The sequence below is a fragment of the Primulina huaijiensis genome, chromosome 9 (assembly GCF_012295235.1).
Source record: "Primulina huaijiensis isolate GDHJ02 chromosome 9, ASM1229523v2, whole genome shotgun sequence".
Lineage (NCBI taxonomy): Eukaryota > Viridiplantae > Streptophyta > Magnoliopsida > Lamiales > Gesneriaceae > Primulina > Primulina huaijiensis.
Genome location: NC_133314.1, coordinates 1,977,375 through 1,999,668, shown reverse-complemented (window position 1 = coordinate 1,999,668; position 22,294 = coordinate 1,977,375). Strand labels below are relative to the sequence as shown.

The 22,294-nt window shown below is 35.8% G+C and overlaps 4 protein-coding genes and 1 pseudogene across 4 annotated transcripts; 2 read left to right on the top strand and 3 right to left on the bottom strand.

Moving 5' to 3' along the window:
• The first annotated feature begins 713 nt into the window (after positions 1-713).
• LOC140985008 (uncharacterized) lies at positions 714-2,459 on the top strand (annotated as a pseudogene).
• On the bottom strand, positions 2,222-2,572 carry LOC140984663 (uncharacterized). The gene has a single exon (XM_073452207.1). The coding sequence runs from the start codon at positions 2,570-2,572 to the stop codon at positions 2,222-2,224; it is 351 nt and encodes a 116-aa protein (XP_073308308.1).
• Positions 2,573-4,360: 1,788 nt separating this feature from the next.
• On the bottom strand, positions 4,361-13,815 carry LOC140984407 (uncharacterized). Its single transcript, XM_073451804.1, has 15 exons — positions 13,441-13,815; positions 12,289-12,691; positions 12,039-12,216; positions 11,800-11,939; positions 10,387-11,281; positions 10,031-10,131; positions 9,719-9,863; positions 9,567-9,635; positions 9,444-9,489; positions 8,263-8,735; positions 7,956-8,035; positions 6,880-7,015; positions 5,368-5,557; positions 5,125-5,207; positions 4,361-4,932 (listed from the first exon to the last, which is right to left on the bottom strand). Exons 1-15 carry the CDS (start codon positions 13,541-13,543, stop codon positions 4,810-4,812), a joined length of 3,165 nt encoding a protein of 1,054 aa, XP_073307905.1. The 5' UTR covers positions 13,544-13,815; the 3' UTR covers positions 4,361-4,809.
• A 1,011-nt stretch (positions 13,816-14,826) lies between these two features.
• LOC140984255 (uncharacterized) lies at positions 14,827-17,332 on the top strand. Its single transcript, XM_073451529.1, has one exon. The coding sequence runs from the start codon at positions 14,904-14,906 to the stop codon at positions 17,295-17,297; it is 2,394 nt and encodes a 797-aa protein (XP_073307630.1). The 5' UTR covers positions 14,827-14,903; the 3' UTR covers positions 17,298-17,332.
• A 2,485-nt stretch (positions 17,333-19,817) lies between these two features.
• Positions 19,818-21,507, bottom strand: LOC140984662 (putative F-box protein At3g28280). Its single transcript, XM_073452205.1, has 2 exons — positions 21,287-21,507; positions 19,818-21,049 (listed from the first exon to the last, which is right to left on the bottom strand). Exons 1-2 carry the CDS (start codon positions 21,450-21,452, stop codon positions 19,818-19,820), a joined length of 1,398 nt encoding a protein of 465 aa, XP_073308306.1. The 5' UTR covers positions 21,453-21,507.
• Between the last annotated feature and the right edge of the window lie 787 nt (positions 21,508-22,294).

The following is a 22,294-nucleotide window of genomic DNA, read 5'->3' as shown; positions in this document are numbered from 1 at the left end:
AAATTCAAACAGCTAATGACGCATGGAAATTGAAGCTATGAATTCTCTTGTTATTCATGAGTTGATTGGTTAGATGGTAGCACCAACAACTGCTGAAATATTTTCAAGTTTATGTTTTTTCCCAACATATTCCGACTAATTTTTTTGCCAGGGATGCAAGCTTCAACCTTTCAGAGGTTTAATTTGAGTATTATGGACAGTTTTGTCAAATCTGAGGACTGAGGTATTGCGGTATCTATAGACGGCAATATTCCCAGAAATCTTATAACTTCCTGGCTTCCTGCCAACGTGTTTATAAATATCGAGTCGATTTAATGTGCTAATGGATGTTTTTATTCTTCTCATCAATGTTTCCAAGATAGTGTCAATTTTGTGCTGTTGATGTTGTATTATTTACTTTAATATTATAATGACGGCTTTTCGACTCATTTCAGCGTAGTCTTCTGATACAATGATTCAATTTCCTCTTAGTTATGGCGATCTTGCTATCTTCTTTTGTTGCTTGGTGGTCCATTGTAATATCCGTTTCTCTTATTTTTGCCCCCATTAATGGTGCAAGTGTCGGGGTCTCTTTTATTTTACTTAAGGACATTTACATGTATGATGATCTCATTTTCTATAAATGCATGGATAAAGTTGTTATTGATTGGACGGAAAGATCATTGATTGTATTTATGTTTGCTATCAGAAATCAGTGAAGATTATCCTAAACCTTTGAGAAACTTCAATGGGAACTTTTCTCGGACACCTCGTGCCAGGTCTGGCCCTCATCTTCCTTGGTTGGTGGCAAGGAAATCCAGATTCGTGCTCATGGGGGAGGCATTTTTTTCAATGAAAAATCAAGGACTTATTTTTGGTATGGTGATTATAAAGATGGTTTGATTACTTTTACCAAGAATCAGGGAGAACCGGTGTTGAATTCATCGGTGTTGCCTTTTATTCTTCCAGGAATTCGTGGGAATGGAAGTATGAAAGAATCGTACTTGCTGCTGAAGAAAACAAGTGGCATGATCTGCATAAAATGAATGTGCTGGAAAGGCCTAGAGTTATTGGTGTGGCCGTAAGAGATTTCCTAGCCGGTCATTTTAGGTATCTTGCAAGCAAGAGGCCTAGTGGATTTGATAGTCAGGATTTGACAGTTTTTAAAGATGATAATGGGATGGCATATCTGATCTATTCTTCTGTCAAGAACAAGGAGATTCGCATTAGCCCTATGAATCAAGATTTTCTTGATGTTACCAATGAGACGACGTCGGATTTTAAAGGGAAGCTCCGCCTGTATTTAAGCATCAAGGTATCTATTACATGATTACATCAGGAGGCGGTGGAGGAGCACCTAATGAGGCACTGGTGTCTGAGGCTTTATCGATTTTGGGGCTGTTGGAAAGTTTACGGAACCTTTGCAGGTGCAACCAAAGTTTTCCGAGTTGCAGCATTCTTTTGTCGAAGTACATTCGGGCTCCCCGTGCTTGGCTCGGTTCCTGTACGTTTATTTTCATGGCAGATAGGTGGAATTTGGATGATTTGAGGGACTCAAATATGTTTGGTTGCCGTTAACCGTGAGAGCTGGAGGCAACATGTCAAAAGTCTCAATCTTTTGGCATGAAAAATGGCCGATTCCACCTAGTGGATATGGGGGTCTGAACCAGTTTTCAGATTTGATATAACAATTTGAAGAGAGAATCGGAGAACAAAGAGCACAGGTTAACTCTGTAGATGTCTCACTACAAAACTTTGATCCATACTTGGTTAATTTCATTGTAATTGTGAAAGCTCAAACGTTCACCATTCTATTCTTCTGCACAAGATTCATAGAATCTTGAAATTCAGTTATATTTACAGTATCTCGAACTTCTTAATGTCAAGGGAAGATCCAAGAATTCGGAGGGAGACAGGATTAATTGAGATGACTAAATATATCTGGGGGACTATGTAACTTTCAATCAGAAAAATTTACACCAAACATTTCATAATTTCCCTTCTCGCTGTAACCTCAAACTGTAACCAATTGTTTGGCCATAATTTTTTTTCCCAAATGCAGGCATTACTTTTGATGAAGCTAAAAAGGTATGCGATTAAACGAGAAATGATCAAACCATGAAACACATTCACCGCTTCATCTATGAGGTAAAATGAATTCAATATTCGATTCTACAAAGAAAGATAATTTCCCTTTTGAATCAAGAAACAATACTTAAACCACCCCAAGAAACCAAACTTCTCATTCTTCCTCCACGAATGCTTCAATTCGAAGAAGCACGAATCCAACAGCAACCCCGATAAGAACCAATGCATTCATAATGGCAGCAATCCTGAAAATCTCTTCCGCAGCATTGCAGGTGGAAGTTAAAGCACCACCACCCCTGCCTTGCGAGGATTTCTTCTTCAAGGAACTAACAATCTTCGCAAAAGACTGTTCAGTGCCAATTGGTAGGCCTAATGAAGCCACATTGTTACGTGCCTTCAGCCCACCAAACGAGTTCAATCCATTGATAAACTTGACTCTTGTTCTCCTCTGGGCTGATGCGGCCGGGAACGTCACCGGAGATATTGTAGCCGATATTGTTGCCATTTGTCAAGAACACAACCTACACATAGAAAACGATGCAAGAATCATGTTATTTAAGCAGAGTGTACCTTCAAGTCATATGATGCCCACTAAGATATTGGTAGAAAGAAATTTATTTTACCTGTTTCTGTTGGATTTCTTGATCTAAGATTCTTGATGAAATAGAGGGATTGAGCGAGTGGAGTTGTGTGGGAGAGAATTAGAAATTTAAAGTATTTGGATAAGGTTACTGTTAATATGGTTGGCTGACATGAAGATGAGATGAGGTTTATTTTCATGAGTGAATTCTAGCTTTTAATAGTAGCCAGAAAAAAGATTGGAGTGATAATAGAAAATTGCATTTTGAGAATCCGTATATTCGATTATTTTATTTAAATACAATATGATTTAGTTGATAACACTTGGACATTTATATCAAATCGGAATCGGAATCCATGTAAATGAGATGTTGACTTTAGGATGATATCTCAATCGCACATCTAATTGTTTATATATACTAGTTACTCTGCACACGCGGTGCGTGTGTACAGTTTTTTATAATTATTGAGAGACTAAAATGAAATTTGACAAATTAGTGAAAGACTAAAGGGCTATTTGAATTGATGAAATTTAAAAAAAAATAAAAAATAGTTTGTTGAAATTAAAAAAAAAATTGTAATATTCATATAACATAAGGGCAAAGTTGGAAAAGAAATTTGGTGTCCCATTTTGTCTCTATTAGACCCAAATTTAATATATAGTATAGATAAAAAAAATATGAGTAATTTAATATTCACAGTGTTAATATAACAAAATATGATTAAATAGATAAACTATTAAGATAATAAGTACTTTTAAGAAGAGTTTTATCATTCAACAAAGTAAAATATATGATACTAGTTTCCCCTTTTGCACCTATTGACCTGTGTGCCTCAAAATAATAACCCCACTTTAATAATTTGAAACGAGAATTTCTTTATATGTGAAATTTTATTTAGTAGTATTAAAAAAAAATAAAATTATTTAGTTCAATTTTATCTCATTTTCTATTTTGTTTAGGTATATAAATGGAAATTTCCCTCCCACTAAATATTTTTTTTAAAAAAAATTAATTCATGAAAGAAGAACAAGTTGCTTTACTGTTATTTATAATCTATCTATATTATATCTATACTATATATATTAAATTACACTCATTATAATAAATATTTTGGTGTGTTGGTGACACCTTATGTAAATATCTTTAAACTTCTAATTTGCATCACTTTTCACTCTCTCAAATTTTCCCTTTTCAATCCATCCTTCTATATAAGTAATTTAATGTTTTAACATATTTATAGATATATTTATATTAATATTATTTTCATTTCATTTCAAATTAAATTAACTATATAATATATATGATTTAAATAATAATAATAAAATGTTATTTTATGTATAAAAATATTATTAATCGACGGCTAGTAATAACTAAGAGAGGCGAGAAACAAAATTTTTGTCTGTGATGAAATTTTTTTGGTTTTACGTACTCGAGCGGTAAAAAAATACATATTAATAATTGTTTTTTAATTATTTTTAATTTTTTCATTTTTATAATATGTATATTGTAAGTAGTAACTGTTTTTTAATTTAATTTAGATTGTGAAAACTAAAATATGAATTTATATTGTATCAACCATTTTGCGTATCAACCATATGTTAAAATACAAGTTATATATTAAATCAGCATATCAACTATTTTAATTTTAAATATATTAAATATGCATCGCCACACAATATTCAAATTAAAACCATATAAAAAATACCATAAGATATAAGAACGGTGGATTTAATTCGTAAAAACTATCCAAAATTTGCTCTCAAACCCACCACGATGCCATAATAACCTTTTGCCGCACAAACTAACTAAAATCAATTAAATAATTTCTAAATTTTACCAAAAGAACGTTACTGCCGACAAGTAAATTATACACACAAAAATGAAAAGAACTATATTTTGGCTTCCCCAAGAGATGTTCAAGATGCAGTCAACAGAACCCTTCCTTTGGGGGGGTACACGTGACCAAATGTCTATCTTAAATGCAAATTTACATGATCCAAAAATAATATACAGATGGGTGTATATTAACAGAAGTGTTCGAGGAAACCATAAATCCGTGCTTCTATTTCCTGTGAGAATTTAGATCTTTACCAACCTACAGATCGGAAGTAGAGATGGAACCATCTTGACGCTGCGAGAAGAGATGATATAAAATTCAATACTACTCAGGCTGAACTCGCATCTTTTCGTGTATATCCGTTACAATATCACGCAGTTCGGGGAAAACAGAGATGAGAATAAGTTCCAGTATTCCATATCCAAGTTGCTTTAAACAGACTGTAGACTGCAGTAAATAAAAGGAAAAAGAAAGCTTTCTTAGATCATCACAAAGGGAAAATGAAAGAAAATACAGTCGGGTTCTAGTAAAATGCAATGTTAGTTTTCAACAATAACACGATGTCTCAAGGTTTAGGCTGTAGTAAAGTTTTAAGTGTTGAGCGGAGGGAGAGCGGGAAGGGTATCTGCTTTTTGTTACCTGAAGAAAGTAGTATACGTCCCTTGCACAACGTCTATACTGCTTATGCCCGATCAAGCTAACCAGAGTGGTCGGGGCACCATCTGCCATGAGGGAGACAATTAAATTTTGGTATTGATGAGAAGAAGAACCACCACCAATCAAGGCTATCAAACTAGAAGGAGCAACATAAGGTTCCCCTCTGATCCTCTGTTTCTATACCAATATGAAAAAAATATGTAGCAATTAGATAGCAATACTCACCAAATATCATTTTTTTCAAATCACTAGCTCTTCGAGCAGCTTCAAGCTGTTCCTCAAAAGACCCTGGTTGAGCGACCCTTCTACGACTTTGTTTTCTAGTATTTTGCCAATATCCCTGGTTAGTTTGACTATCATTTCGAAGATTTTGAGCGCGCAGTCTCAAAAAGAAAGTTCCATCGGGCCAGAGAACCTATTCAGAAGATAATAGTCAGGAAAAGGAAGGACAACTCCACCAAAGAAGTCAATATACGCAAGAGATTCTCAGATGTTTCAAAGAATAATAAATGTTAAGTAACAGAGGAAGAGAATCTTTGCTGACCTACATACCAACCATATTTTTAAAAATCGAATCATTCATAGCAGATCAAATTATCAGGCAAAAAAATACAGAAAATAAAATATCAAAACACTTAATTATATCAGGAAAAAAAATATTGAAAATAAAACATCAAAACATTTAATTATGTCATTGGAACGCATCTTTACTAGGTTATCAACCCTCCATGACATTAATGGCAGTGAGATCAAAACCTACAAACAAAATCACAGTACAGGTTTGAGTGAAAAAGCCCCCCTCAGAGTAAACATTTTCAGCCAGATGCCTATTTTGCCGCCAAAACAAAAGGTATGGATCTAGATAAATGGGACTGACTTTGTTGGGTGTTTCTACTTTACAAGGTAGATGATCCAACTATTGAGGAGAACAGATGTATTGGCGGAAGAATGGTCGAAGATCCTACTATTGAAGACGAACAGATGTATTGGTGGAAGAGCAGAACAAGAACCAAACTCAACTCTTAGCCTTGAGGATGATGCTAATCTTAAGGAAGGGGGTATTGTTACAGGCCTGGGTAATCGAAGGATCTAGAAATAGGGAGAGGAAGAGGAAGAGATGGTCAGGTACATGGGGAAAAATAGAACGCGGGAAAATCTGCGGAGAAATGCATTTTTCTTGACAACGGTTCTGTTGCTTTTTGGCTAGCTTTGAGCAAGGAAGCAAGCAGGAATACTGATATCCCACCTTCATTACTGTTTCATATAGAGTATTTCCTTTCAAGAATTGAATATATCATCAACTTACTCTTAGATTCAGGTTTATTTGTGTTTGCGTGTGTTTAAGCATGGTGGTTGCAACGAAGTAGCAGTCGAACAATCTTCAGGTTAATATACTACTCCCTGACCCTCGGTCCAATCTTCAGGTTAATATACTACTCCCTGACCCTCGGTCCCATATATTTAGAATTATTTGTGCTTTCACACCAATTAAGAAAATTATTGAAAAAACAAGTTTTACGGGAAAATTCTCGTTTTAACCTTGTTTAATGAGTGCTTTAATATGATACAAAAACTTATTGGAAATAACAAATGTATTTAATGAACAATGGTAGATTAGTAAAAAAATAGAGAAAATAATACTAAATATAGATATTTAACTAAATATTTGAGACTGATGAAAAAGAAAATGTAGACTTGCAACGGAGGGACTATTAGATAAGAAGACTCATAACTCACATTGTGAACCCATCGAATTCCCTGAGCAATAACTTCCTCTCTGCGGAGCCACTGTATTTGCCTTGAGAGCCAGTCATCAATGGCATCCTCCATGACTAAGTGCAATATTTGCTTGGATATCCAAAAAACCTGTCTCCTACAATTATAAAATAAAAAAGTATGTGGTCAAGGTATGATCAGCATATGAAGGTATGCTCTTACTGTAAAATCTCAAGTAAATTAACAATTTTGTCAGTTACAAGAAAAATATCTTCAGACAGAGAGAAATCAACAAGGAACAGTATCACTTTGTTTGAAATGATGGAAGAATGCCCCAACTGCAAGAGAGAAATTTGACTAATTTGCTTTTAAACTATATATTTGAAATATTCATGAGGTTTGGAGAATTCAAGAAATTTGGCTCAGCGAAAGCGTCACTATCAAGTAAGGCTGAAGAGGCACAGTGATCAGTCTATCCCCACCTTTCAAACTTGATGGGCTTCCAGTTCTTCAGAAGCTCACTTTTTCTAGACTATATTTCATTAACAAAATTCATTTCTGGGCAAGAAATTTGATTACTTTGCACAAGGAGGACAAATCATCTACTGATCCATTAAGCTTGGTTAAACTCTCAGATGCATTAAGGTCAACCATCTGCTTAGACAAATATAAGTCCATCCATTTCATCAGTTCGAAACCTCATCTAACTGGATATAAAGTTGGCGATGAAAACAATAAGGAGAGTTAAATAGAGTGAAACGTGTCTATGATCATGCATGTTATTAAAACAAGTTGGTTAAGTTACAAGTAAAATCCCAAAAGAAAATGAATAAAAAGAAAAGGTGTGAAATAAGTTTAGTGGGTAATTGAGAAAGCTTTCATCTGTCAATAAAAAGGACAGACAGCATTCAAGAGCTGCATCGCAGTGGAAGGCCAAAGGCTTATTATATACATAATTTTTTTCATCACGCGTAATACCTGCAAAGTATTCACGTGAACAAATGATAACACAAATACCAGAGTTTGAGAAAAGTAATTTCGCATTTAATTGGAAGACGCAAAGCAAGTTCATGATTTAAAAGTATGAACAGGATCACCTTAGCCAGCCTCTTCTCTTGAGCTGAAATATGTTATCGACTAAATTCAGAACTGGTACACTTAAATTTGGTGGTGTCCACTGCAATATAGATATAGCTTCAATCAGAGAATTCAAAAGAAAATGTACTAAAAATGTGTGTGGAGAAATACAAAGAGGCAATAGGTGCCAATAAAACAGCGGAAGCAAAAATTCAAACAGGTGAGTTTCAACCAAATGACCTAGTGATAAAAGGATGATAAGTGCGAAGGATTGATGAACCAAGAGGAATAAGAGGGAAGAAAAGTAGACTTCTAAACACTCAATACCTCAAGAGGCACTGTTGTTGGATCATCCAGGGGAAAAGACATTAAGGCTGAACTTGATTCCTGAAATTTGCTCTCACAGCTTGTTGCAGGTGTCATCTTTCGACCATGGATTTCCTCAAAATTCAATAAACTGACCTCTTCACCGCATTTAACAACCCTTGGTGGAAAACCCTGTGAATTAAATTCATTGTCTGCATGCCACCCATTATATTGGGTGGTAGATTCTAATTCCCGTTGCCCCTGGTTTGCATTATAACCATCCTCATTATCAGAAAAACCGTTAATAGATTCAGAGGTACTTTCCCTCATAGCCAATTTATTTAAATCATCAGTATTCCAGGACAAGTTTCTGCTTGTAACAGAAGAAGATGGTTCATGAAAAGAGGAAGGTGAGCCAACAACTTTCCTCATCAGGCCATCAGAAACCCCTTTGAATTGGCGTACAATATCATCAACAGCATCATCCACATTAACTGTTTTTGACAAGGGATATTTCATATTGATAAGTCCTTTCCAGATAAATCAAGCTATTTTAAAAATAGAAGGGTCATAAGAAAGAGCTTAGGCTCTCCAGAAAATATTAGAGCCTGATTGTTTTAAATCACCACATAACCTTCTACTATATAATTTTTTTAAGGGTGGTGAAATTTAAATCCACGGTGACACCTCAATTACAACTTCCAGGACCAAAACTCTGCAGATTAAGAAGTATATGGACCAAAAGTTAATAAGGCAGGAGGATTTGTGACACTTGAACCTTCCACCCCATCTTCAAAATCTCCTGTTTATTCACCAAGAATAAAGCCAACATAAAGGTTGGCCAGCAATCATAAAAAAAAGGTAACAAAATGTACAGCAAGACTCAAGAAAGAAGGCCTACGAAGGAAAAAAGATTGTGAATCACAAATCAAACTTGGAATCTACATAGAAAGGAAATAATATAAAAATGTTATTAATTTTCTAACTGATTTCATATAACCAGGCTTTCGTAGTAATACGCAATTGAGGAATATATTGTAATCAAACATCTAGGTTCCGAAGGTCATGACTCTAGCATCAATAACAAAGTTGAAGTGTCATATCAAGACAAACAAACCAAGGTACCGCACATCTGCATGCTGAAGTGATTCAAACGAACAAAAAGTAGAAAAAAATGACAATCGAGAAGAGAAGATGCATACCTGCAAGAGTCCTCATTGTAGAAGATGATTTTCCAAATGGATAATTCTTCAGAGACAAAAAGGAACCACAAATTAATCAAGACAAAAAGGTACATATTTTCTTAACAAAAAGCAAATGCACACCTTAGAGGAAGCGCTTAAAAAATCCCACACTTCATGTTGCTCGGCAACATTGGCAATTGACAGGAGATCCTGGTAAAGAGTTAAGAGTTAAAACAGCGACAAACATGAACTAATAGAAAAAGGCACCCAACAAAGTGTTGGGGCAATCATACTTGAAGATACTTGTCAAGCTGAATGCAGCGCTGATGAACAAAAGAATCCTCCGTACTTGAAGAAAATATCCTTTTGGGAGGTAAATGCAACGTATAATTAGGAATGTCCTTAAGATGTCTGTGCAATCTTTCAAAATTCCGATATCTGCAAACAGCAACACAAAATAAGTATCAAGTGAACAATTATATAAAGAATTGAGTAATCCAGATCTAATAAGAAACTCTCCTCAGTGGAATGAAAGAAGATCAACAAGTTGAAAAGTATTTCGGATAAGACAATATCTTTTATTCAACTGGATGAGCAAACATTACCTTCTTTTCACAAACCAAGTATTGTTGTCAGCATCAGTTACAGCAATTGAGTAAACTGCAAAGGATGTTGAGCCAAGATTCTCAAAGTATGCTCCAACAACCTGCAGAATAGAATCAAGGTTTGTTGATCAACTTAAGGCACTATAAATCATCAGATGACACTAATCAAAGGTGTCCATAAATTGTAATACTTCAAACTGGAGCTTCATTTGAAGTAGCTGATCGTGCATATGCAGGCAAACAAAAAAAGCCATCCACATTATGCATCTTGTCAGTAAAATTCTAGTAAATTATTCAAACATGTTTACACTTGAGAGATAAAAGAAATAGTAAAAAAGAAAACCCAGTTGTCTTACTCGACATTTTAGCCTTGGAACATGCAGCCCTTCACTACGAATTACAACATCTGAAATACTCATCCTGTTGTGTATACTAAGCTTCTTAGCATCTGCACTGTAGTATTCTGAAATGACGGATGCAGTACCTACACTAGTAAGTGTATCTTCAAGTCTAGGATGAATGTGTAAATCAGAAGTGCTGTTTGATCTTTTAAGTTTATTTATATTTTCATGGGAAGCGACAACAGCAGTTTCTTCGAGCTCCTCAATGGTAGATCCTTCCTTTAAAAAATCTTCCTGATCAAGATCTTTTGAACTGCCAAAGGCAGCAATGCTAGAATTGGTAGGTTGATTATCTTGTTGAGGCCTGGTAGGTAGTTTCCCATAAGTCTTATCTTCTGCTTCGATTGATGTTTTGGGTTTCTGTACTGGTATGTGCACAAACAATTGTTTTTGTGGCACTATCATGCTTAATGAGCCAGTAACTTCAGAAGCCTGAGGCTGCTGAGAAGCCTTTTTTTGGAGTTTCTTTTTATAGTTTCTTCCAATGGCCCACATGTTTTCAAGATTTTCAGGCATAAGGACATCTGTTCTTCTCCGGTTTGCTGCATCAAATGCTTTTGCCCATTCAGCAGGCTGTGGATGTAAAGGCTTATCCTGAATGTTATCAGCAAAGATATTTCCTGAGGTAATGGATTTTAGCGCCTTCTTATTATCAAATCGAGACAAAGACAAATTAGTTCCTTCAATGCCAGAAGGAACACTTTTTTGCACATCGGATTCACTGCTTTGGCAATGTTCTCTGGCAACAGCTTGATCGCAGTTGTGACTCTCAACCTTAGATGATTGATCAGCAACAATATCCTCATCATTATAGGCAAGTATAATATACTCAAACAACTCATTAACATACCTGGATAAAAGATTAGGAATAATAAGATTCCATAATGGTGATGCTCCAGCGACAACAATATGAAATGCCATATAAAACGATAAATTAGAGAAGAAGATTTCCGTAAGCATTCACAAAAAACTTCGATGCACACCATCACAATAAGTAAATTATGAAAAACAGAGTGATTGTGACTAAAATAAGACATAAATTAGGAGTAAAAGAATAATCATGAAACCCCCTCTTATGGTACATATCACACGAGGAAGCGAGATCAAACTTGTTATGATGTCCAACTAAACCCCACATTTCCTTGAATTTCCTTGAATAAGCATTCAAGGCCATCAAATTGGTCAATAATCAGTCTTGCCACCAAACACTTAGGTAACGATTAACAAGAACATATGCAACATCAAGTGTCCATCTGATCCCGCATATTGCAAACCATGATCCAACAAAAAAAAATGGAAAAAGGAACTTCTTAAAGAGAATAAAATAACTAGTTTAGAATTTAAAAAGCAAAATTACTGGCATCTCACCCGGGGCTTGCAAAATCCATGATAGGTTGTACAACCAAACAAGTCAAAAGCTCACGAGCAATGCACCGAACTAAAGGACACTGTGCTTCCCTTGGTCTTAGCACAACAGCTAAAAGGCCTCCCATGAGTCGCTGAAGAACCTATATATATAGAAGCAATAGATCTCATGAACATCAATCAGAAGAAGAAAAAAAGAGATTAAGCAAACAATTTGTTTCTGAATCAGAACACTTCTACACCTTGTACTCACACTCTGGAGATATCAAAGCAGGATGAAGTTCCTTAGAGGAGAGAAGATGGTGTTTCAACCTCTCATCCCGTTCTTCAGAGGACAATGTTCCCATAACATCCACACCAATACAAGCTTGGTTTCTTCTAAAAATATCGAGGTGATCTCCAACCAGATCTACCACATCCCTGGAGAAAGGAGAAACAAGGTTCAATTGCTAGAACGCGTTTGCAATAGTACAAAAGCACAGTAAAATATACCTCGTTAACAGGTCAACAAGGTTTACTTCTTTGACTCTTCCAGATATTTCACCAATAACATCCATTATTATCTCACGGATAAGCTCTGGTGCTTCTTTGTCAGGTGTAATATCAGAATACCACAAATCTATCACAAAATCACGCAAAATTTGGTTGATAAAATCTTCAATAGCAGCCTCTACAACAGGAGAATCTATTTTTCTCTTCCATTTTTGAGCAGGGCGCAGGGTAGTTAGGCGGGAATCATTCACAGACAACTGCTTTTTTTCTAAGTGCAATAAATAGGACAATGGTCTGGTGTTCTGAACCTTCCATCGGAATTCCACCTCATTAAGTAATAATCGTAATCCAGAAACCAAGAGTACGGCTATTGGAATATTCATCAACATCGATTTGCTAGTATCTGCAAAAAAAATGCATAAAATTTAGCATACAGACTGGTATTAGAGAAAAAAAAACAAATCGAAAAATAGAAGACTTGCAGTAAGAAATTCCTAGGGAAACAAATATTTTAAAAAAAACTTTACAAAGCTGAAATCTAGTCCCTAAAATAACTGTGGTTCAGTTAGATTAAAAGTAGCAGTCCCATTTGCTTTGATCTAACTATTTCAGCTAAATTAGCATAAACACACTGTGATCAACAAGCCTTTCTAATAAGGCAAGGTACCACAAAACCAAAACCTTCCAATAAGGCGATGTGCCATAGCTGAACCAGTAGAAAGGGACTGGTGTGATGGACTAATTACACTCATCTTTTATCACATAACAAAAGATGCAGTATAACCACCAGTAGCACGACACAGTTTAGGTACATATAGAATGTTAAAGATTATATCGATGGTAATCCCCCCTTCACTTCACCTCTCTAGCGTCTGGTATAGCCGAATTTACAGTACCTTCAAACATTTTCTTCAACGTACCATAGCACCACAAATAATCCCATTCTTTTTTATTTTTCTTTTGAGTTAATAATCCCCTAATTCTGTGCACATGCATAATCCTAGGATCAGCATTATACCACAGAAAGCAAGACTAAAGTTAAAACCCAAAATAGAAGCACAAAGTAAATCTCATTCTTTAAACAATAGATTATCTTCATACTCGCAATTAAGCAACTAAAACAAGAAACAGAAAAGGGAAATTGAGAGTTACGTGTCAAGAAGTAAGTTACTCCAAATATACAGAGAATCCACCACACAGCTCGAAGCTTAGCTTCTTCGATCAGATCCTGTACACTCTCCATTGCCTTCTTCATTAATAACGAATACCTCGTCGAAAATTTCTTAGAACTAAAAAACCTGATCAAATATAGGAGAATTGACAATTCGTAAAAGGAATCAAATTCAACTTTCACCACTACAAAAGCAAATCTGATTGATAACACAAATAAAATCTAAACAGAATCGGCGTTCTTCCGTTGAATTTGGATCAAAAATCAACTCTTTCAACAAAAAATATATTCACAAAATTCTGATCGTGTCTCAGTTCGAATTTCTGGGTTTTTTGGGTGAAAATAAAGCGCTGCAATTTTCCTAAGGATACATAACTTAAAGCGTGGGAGTTCATACGTCACCATTCTCCGGACAAAATTACCCTCAGCCGGTTTTTTTTTTTTTTTAAATAAATAATAAATTTTACTTGTAAAATAGCAGCAAACACAAAAAAAAATTATATTTTTGAGTATATTTGATATATAAAAAAATGTAAAAAAGATTTAAAAGAATGTGTTAAATAAAAATTATTTTTTCATAATTATATGTAGTATTCTAATATCGGAAAAAATGATTTTAATTTCAGATTAAAAAAGAAACAATCTCAATCTTATTCAAATTAAATTTGTTCTAATCTTATCAAAGTATAAATGGACAAATCACTCTCGACACCAAAAATTACTATAAAGTGCCATAAATTTAAAAATATTTAATATGATCGTATATAAAAAATATCATATATATACACAAACAAAAAATGTAGTCTCACCTGTCAATTTTGTTATACTGATCTCTAATCAAACTCGATTCATAAAAAAATATTATTTGTTATGTTAACAATATTATTTTATACTATAAATATGAATTAGATTGATTCGTCTTACAAAAATAACTTCTATTTTACGTTATAAACTATGTCGTGCTTTTAGGTTTTTTTTTTTTTTTCCGGCTTGAGAAGGAAATATTTATCCATCCATAATTTAGTAAAGTAGTCATTAATTATAAATAATATACATGTGAGTTCAAGTATATTGCACAGTAGCTCTTTCCTAACAAATCATTGGCATATATTTATATTTTTGTTTTGTTTTTTAGCTTGATGTGAAATATTTTATTCCCATATTTTCTCATAACCAATGCCCCAAAAGTAATCTCAGAACCTCTATTCTTAGTGTTCTTCTTATAATCCATTCAGAAAAACATGGAGAAATATAAGCAAATCTTACTAAATTCAGTCCACAGAATTCATACATACCTCCAAAATTCTGAGGTGAAAATGCTCCAAAAAATATGCTTCACCAGCCTCATGCATCATCCCTCGCACCTTCCATATATTCATCCTTGTTTCTTCTTGTTTACGTCTTTACAGTTAGCGGCCTTGGGCTAGTCCTAGGGGGGTAGGCAATGGAGAACCCTCGGAAAACAATTGCTTTCGGCTGCTTTCTCTGTGTCTTTTCTCTTGTCTCCTCTTCGTTCTCTTATGCATTAACAGATATTGAAGCAGCACATATTGCTCGTCGCCAGCTTTTACATATGGCGAAAGGGGACGATCTTCTTCTTGCGTATGAATTTCCTGTTGATACAAGCGCCACCTTCCCTAACTCTAGGCTAAAAAGAGCTTATGTAGCCCTTCAGGAATGGAAGAAGGCCATTTATTCTGACCCATTCAACTTTACGTGTAATTGGGAAGGAGCGGATGTGTGTGCGTACAAGGGTGTCTTTTGTGAGCAGGCGTTGGACGACTCTAATGACACTGTGGTTGCTGGGGTCGACTTGAACCATGCAGATATTGCAGGGCATCTTCCTGAAGCTCTTGGGTACTTATCAGATATTAGTCTTCTGCATATAAACTCAAACCGGTTTTGTGGGATCGTGCCGCCGACAATCAAGCAGATGAAGCTTCTCCACGAGCTCGATTTGAGCAATAATAGGTTTGTAGGACCTTTTCCGGAAGTTGTATTGGAACTTCCCAACCTCAAGTACCTTGATCTAAGGTTCAATGATTTTGAAGGGGAATTGCCAAAAGAATTATTCGATAAAGACCTCGATGCCATTTTCTTGAACAACAACCGGTTTCGTTCCAACATCCCCGAGAATCTAGGCAACTCCCCTGCTTCTGTGGTGGTGATCTCCAACAACAAGTTGAAGGGATGTATCCCACAAAGCATTGGAAACATGGCAGGCATGTTGGACGAGTTCATCGCATCGAAAAATGATCTGTCTGGGTGTTTGCCGGAAGAAATCACCCTTTTGAACACAACCACAGTTTTTGACATTAGTGGTAACAAGTTTGTGGGCGACCTTCCGCAAGGCATGGAATACATGCAAGGCCTCGAAATTTTGGACATTGAAAAGAACTCGCTTAGGGGTAGGGTGCCTGAAAGTATCTGCACCTTGCCAAGTTTGAAGAATTTTACATTCTCTTCGAACTACTTTGATACAAAGGATCCACAATGCTATCTCGGTGTCATACCCGAGCTTGTGGTGAATGGGAAGAAAAATTGTTTTGCTGGAGAACTGCAACAAAGATCGGAATATGATTGCTACAAAGCTTTGAAAGAAGAGGTGGATTGTAGCTCTGCAGGGTGCAGGCCTTCTAATGATGGTCAAGGGGCAAAGCCGAAGATCCCGAAAAATCATGGTCCTTCAAAATCAAGCCCCGAGAAGGAAACTCCTACGAAGGCCAAGAAAAATTCACCAACGACGAAGCCTGGTTCCAACCCATCTGTACCAAAATCACAGCCAACAAGTCCTAAACCAATCCCACCAACAACCACGCCAAAGTCTTCTCCACCAAAGGCTTCCCAGTCGCCACCGATTCCACATAGTCGTAAACCATGGCACTCAAGCCCACCAAAGGCTTCGGTTCCTCCTCCCATAATGAGACCACCTAAGGTTAATGTCCAACCTCCCACTCCGAAGCATACGCAAATTCCAACTACTCCTAAACCAGAGAAACCGATTCCACATACAATAGGTGGATCCTACACATCACCCCCACCACCTATCTTCTCACCTCCACCGCCTGTTCAATCACCACCTCCACCACCAGTCTTCTCACCCCCACCGCCTGTTCCGTCACCTCCTCCACCACCTCCAGTTTTCTCACTTCCACCAACCCATGTGAACTCTTCACCGCCTCCTGTTTTCTCCCCTCCACCTCCAGTACACTCATCACCACCACCACTTCCAGTCGTCTCCCCTCCACCTCCAGTACACTCACCACCACCTCCACCTCCTGTGTATTCACCACCACCTCCACCTCCGGCTGTCTCTCCTCCACCTCCAGTACACTCAGCACCACCACCACCACCTCCGGTCGTCTCCCTTCCACCTCCAGTACACTCACCACCCCCACCACCTCCGATCGTCTCCCCTCCACCTCCAGTGTACTCACCACCACCAACACCTCCGACTGTCTCTCCTCCACCTCCTGTGTTCTCAACACCACCACCTCCAGTTGTTTATCCTCCACCTCCAGTGTATTCACCACCTCCCCCACCAGAGTACTCCCCACCCCCTACCCCTATTTTCTATCCACCACCACCAGTTTTCTCTCCGCCTCCACCTGTCCATTCACCACTTCCACCAGTTTTCTCTCCCCCACCTCCTCTCCAATCACCACCACCACCACCTCCACCATTGTTCTCTCCACCCCAGCCACCTGTCAACCCACCACCAGCGTCACCAGCGCCTCAACCATCACCACCTCCTCCAGTTTTCAAACCAATCATCCTCCCACCACACTTGGGGGCAAGCTATGCATCCCCACCACCACCAGTCATCCAAGGATATTAAGGAGTAGTATATATACATCAATCATATTTGATCCATACACATCAACAATCCAAAAATATCTTTCCTGTGTAAGATTTGTGTTGCTGTTTTTTCAGTTGCAAATCAGTTGGATCATTCTTATGTAGCAATTTACATGCACCTAGTTCAATAATTCGCCATTCATCAGTAATCTGCGTTGCAGTTTGTTAAATTGCCTAGTTATAATGGAACTCCTTAGAATTTGTACATCAACTAGCTTTTTCTTGAAGACTTAAAAAATCTTGTAGTAAAAATAGTAATCTTAAAGTTCAAATATCGCTTCCCTAAGTTTTTTTCACCAACAAAATGTCGAACATTCATAGTATTGTATAAGAATGAACTCCCAATTAATTTTTTGTGTTTAACTCGAAATAATTTTTACATGTCTATTTGATTGAGATTTAACTGAGAAAGAGACATTGAATTTGTTTTTGCAGGTAAACTGACATTTTTTGAAACATGGGAGAACAATTTTATTTGAAATAAATTTAGTTAAGCCACAAGAATGAAAGAAAATTTTCTTAAAATGAAACAAAATTAACAATTGTATTAAAAAATTTGGTAAATAACTCATATTGTAATTTATGTTGGACATAATAAAGTAGAATATTCAAATTGTTGTTAGAAAATTTAAAATTATAAGAGGAATTTTCTAAAATGGCTTTCCAAAACTATAATAATGATTTTTTTTAATTTTTAAAAGTAGGTTAAGTTTCAAGAATACCCTGTAAAATCATTTTTCTTTTGATTTAGCTTTCCTTTGAACCCACTTTCTACGTGAACGCAAAAAAAAAATAAATAAATAAATAAATTGCAAGTGTATTAGTTCATTATTAAAATGTAAAATTTTATCTAGAAAGTAATTTTCCATCAAAATTAATAATCAAATAAAAGATAAGTTGGTAGCTTATTTTTTCAGGAGAAAGAAATAATGAAATAAGAAGAAATCTCATTTTGCAATTATGGGATAGTTAATGCAGAGTCAAACTTCCTTGTTCTCTCTCTTTTTATTTTTAAATTTTTATACAGAAAATAAATAATAATATTATTTAATCAAAAAATAATAAAAACTTAAGTTAAAATAAATAATAAAAATAATGATTAAAAATAAGAATACTAACGATAGCTCTTGTTGTTGTTATTATTATTATAATGATTTTATTATTTTAAATTTTTTTATATTAAATTGACCAAATATTACATTAATTCATACTAAACAGACATTATTTATTATTATTATTACAGACATAACTAAATATTTATCAAAATAAAATCAAATTGCAAAAATAATCTAATGAAAAATATTTATAATTTTAATTATTATAATAAATTTGCTTTTTTTTTATATATATATTTATGATTGTAAAAACAAACTTGCACGTCAAGCCCAAAATTAAAATATATAGCTTTTATAGAAATGATGATATGAAGTGAAATAACACCAAACTATATTATAAAATTTTAAGAAAGGCTATTTTTTTTAAAATAGAGGTTTTTAATGGGTTAGTACAACTAAACTCTCCATATAAATTAATGGCATTTTTGGAATTTTAAACTTTAAAAACTAAAATTCCATATCACATAATATTTAGAGTAGAAGGCTATTTTTAAAAATATATTATAATATGGGTAATTTCCTTATATCAAACATTGTCTGTTTTTATATAGAAATAATAATAATAGATTATACATGAAATTTGAATTTTTTCAAAGGTACAGCGCCTACTCGCTCCACCTTGGGTGTGCTCATCCAAGAAACCTGCCAAAACCAAGATAAAGAATGACTTTTTAACATTCTTGATTGATAACTTTGAGCTGATCAATACTCAAAATTCTTGAAAGCTTCATCTATTGTAGCGGATTTGTATCATCTTGTATAAAAAATGTATATCACACGATGTTATATTTTACCAACCAACTAAATCGTGCAAAATTGAATAAAACAGAAATTATTCCGAGCAAATCGAATTGTCAAAGTGTATAGTCAAAATGGAACAAATTAAACAACATTCAAAATAGGTTATTTCGGTAAATAACAAAATTAACTGATTTTTTACCGTTTATTTTGGTCCAATTGTATTTTGGCTATGTTGAGGTTTGGATCCCACATGACAAAAAAGATATGAGCCCTTTGACATTCTCTGTAAGAGGAATGTTTTTAGGTAACTCATGGGGTGGTGACAGTTCATTGATTTTAGGGCATGCAACGTCTAGTTTTAGTAAAATTGTAGATTTTTTTTTTTTTTTATGTGACTAGGTTCGGTTTGCCCTTGTCTTCTGCTAACCTACATGAGGCGATTCTATGCTACACCGGAAGCCCTGATGTATTTGTACGAGATGTTCGGGCGAATATCTAACTTGAAATAAAAAAAAATGATGGTCTCACATGCATGTTTTCAATTGAGATGTTCACCCGAACATCTTGAACATAAAATACACCAAGAGCTATTCTCTTGACGATCACAAACTCATTAATTGTAGGCTTTTGTAGAGACTAGAGAGTCATACCTGATTATATTTCTTCCTAAATGTGGAAAGAGATGTCGGCCAAAGTCCCAACACAAGAGGCAGAACATCCCACTCCAACCTGTAAAACGTTGCGTCTGAAGGATCACAAGAAAGAACCTCCAAATAAGCAGATGAAATCTCACATGACACCAATTCTCCATCACATTTCAAGAAAATCATATCAGAATTCAAAGGATGGAAGGCCACCAAATGGAAGTATTTATCGGTGTTTGGTGATGCCAGAGATCGATTCAAATATTCATCACCCGACCACAGGTCACCATATAGGATACTATGCTTTAATGTCCAATCTCTGCCATCGAAATCCATCAACATCCATACTCTTAAAATGGGATTCTCGATTGTTTTCAAATGACCATAGCTACTCACCTCATAGTAATGTAGGTTACCACAAGAAACTCCGAGCCTTCCCTTTTTGTTATTCGGCAAGTCAATAACACGGCACCTACCACCATCATTTTTCGGATCAAATGCGAGCAAACCAACATCCACCATCCACATTATCATTCCGCGGTAAACCATAGTTGCCTTTGCCCTGAATAATCTGAAGGGACGAGTATTCAACACTTCTTTGATGCACCATTTACCATTTGCTGAATGAAAAACGAGGAAACTAAGTAAAGGAGTAGACCAGCGTGGAATAATCTGCACAACCCAAAAAGTACCATCCTCTTCCACCATGAAGCCAGCTGCTGGACATCTTATTCTATATCCTTTGATTTGTGGGAGAGTGAGCCATTCAAAGGTCAATGGGTTGCAAAGACAGTAAGTACTCTCTTTAGACGAGTTACTCGACCCAGAAAACAGCAGCAAATCGCGATCAGATCCTATCAGTTGCAAAGGAAATGTTTCTCTCTGTCTTTGTTGTAGCTTAGTTTTGAACATATTGACAGCGAAATTCATCGAATTAGATCCAAAGTAAGGGCAGTAAGGGCCTATTTCACAAGGTTGCCTTGGTTTTAGAACAGAACTGATGTAGAATAGGGCCAACGGTCGGGGAATAGATGGTTTCCGAGAGGCATAGGAGCGAGCGAACATAGGATCAGAGATGAGGGAGAGCCAATTCTTGGAAACACATTTTGATACGAAAACCGAATCCAAGGGTAGTCTCTGAATGATATCAATCAAGAGGAAGTCAGGCAAATTATCAATTGAGTTCACAAATTTCGGCCTTTTATCTTCCTCCATCATGCTTTCTATTGGCACTGTAAAGAATTCAATTCATCAAGGATTTGTCCTTTATCAAAATGGCATAATCTTTCACAGGGACCACCAAGATCAAAAAGCCATCGACATATACACATCAACTAACCAGAGCAGAGAATTTCAAAATTTTCCTATAAATAAAATTACCTAGTATAATCAAACTTAATGCACCTACATGCATGATTTCTACTTGATTTTCTAACTGAATATCTTAACCCACACACACATTCGCTTACCGGAATTGTGGAAAATGGCTGAATTCCTGCAGGCCCAGGAAGGAGTCAGACACACAAGAATAGCGCGAAAAACGGCTGCCATATTACCGGTTGAGGTGGCCGGAGCAGAGGCGGAGCTCAACTTCCAGCAGCCACCGAAATGCGGTTCTTCCGTTCTTGAGTTCATTTCGTAGGAATCTAAAATAAATACATGAATGGAGGGAAACCAGTGCCAAGTTTTTAACCCTTTTCGTCGACCCAAATTCCAAGTTTCTTTGACTCTTTTGTTGTTCAAATCATAGGCACCAACGTTGGCCATTTTTAACTTTTCTGGTGCTAAATTTTTTTGCATTCATTCATTGACTTAAAATATTTTGAAAATGATATATACTAGGTAAAAAAACAAAAACAAAAGGCCAAAAACTTGCATTGTTCCTATGTTGTTATCTTGTCCCATTAATCCTTTTCGTTTTGAGTACACGAGAGTGCATACTACACGATTGAATCCTGAAGTTCAGAAATTCCATTTAAGATGAAATCTTGCACAAGCCCGGAATGGACAATAATGAGAATCTAATTATTTTCCAAAATCCCCATTTTCATCTATTTCCAGAAAACGAAATTCAAGATTCACCCGCAACCGTGATAACTGATAAACATCGGAGCACTAACATATTTGCCTTGCAATCCAAATGTCATTTCACTTCACTACCATAAGGTAGTATCCTAATACTAAATCCAATTATAGAAAACTAATCTAGATACGTGATACGTGATACGTGACGTGTGAGACGAGTCAACCCTACCGATATTCACAATAAAAGTTAATACTCTTAGCACAAAAAGTAATATTTCGGGTCAACCCTACCGATATATATTCACAATAAAAAGTAATACTCTTAACATAAAAAGTAATAATTTTTCATGGATGACTCAAATAAGAGATCCGTCTCACAAAATACGACCCGTGAGACCGTTTCACACAAGTTTTTGCCATAAATTAGACCATTGGATATAACGTGAGTGACA

Bases quoted from the DNA above. Each gene is read 5' to 3' on its own strand.
- LOC140984663 (XM_073452207.1), bottom strand. From the start codon at position 2,572: ATGGCAACAATATCGGCTACAATATCTCCGGTGACGTTCCCGGCCGCA.
- LOC140984407 (XM_073451804.1), bottom strand. From the start codon at position 13,543: ATGAAGAAGGCAATGGAGAGTGTACAGGATCTGATCGAAGAAGCTAAG. The intron at 12,217-12,288 runs GTATATTTTACT...TCCTTTCTCCAG, and splicing joins CTTGTTGACCTGTTAACGAG to GGATGTGGTAGATCTGGTTG. The intron at 5,558-6,879 runs GTGAGTTATGAG...TCTTCTGAATAG, and splicing joins GAATTCGATGGGTTCACAAT to GTTCTCTGGCCCGATGGAAC.
- LOC140984255 (XM_073451529.1), top strand. From the start codon at position 14,904: ATGGAGAACCCTCGGAAAACAATTGCTTTCGGCTGCTTTCTCTGTGTC.
- LOC140984662 (XM_073452205.1), bottom strand. From the start codon at position 21,452: ATGAACTCAAGAACGGAAGAACCGCATTTCGGTGGCTGCTGGAAGTTG. The intron at 21,050-21,286 runs GTAAGCGAATGT...AATTCTTTACAG, and splicing joins AGCCATTTTCCACAATTCCG to TGCCAATAGAAAGCATGATG.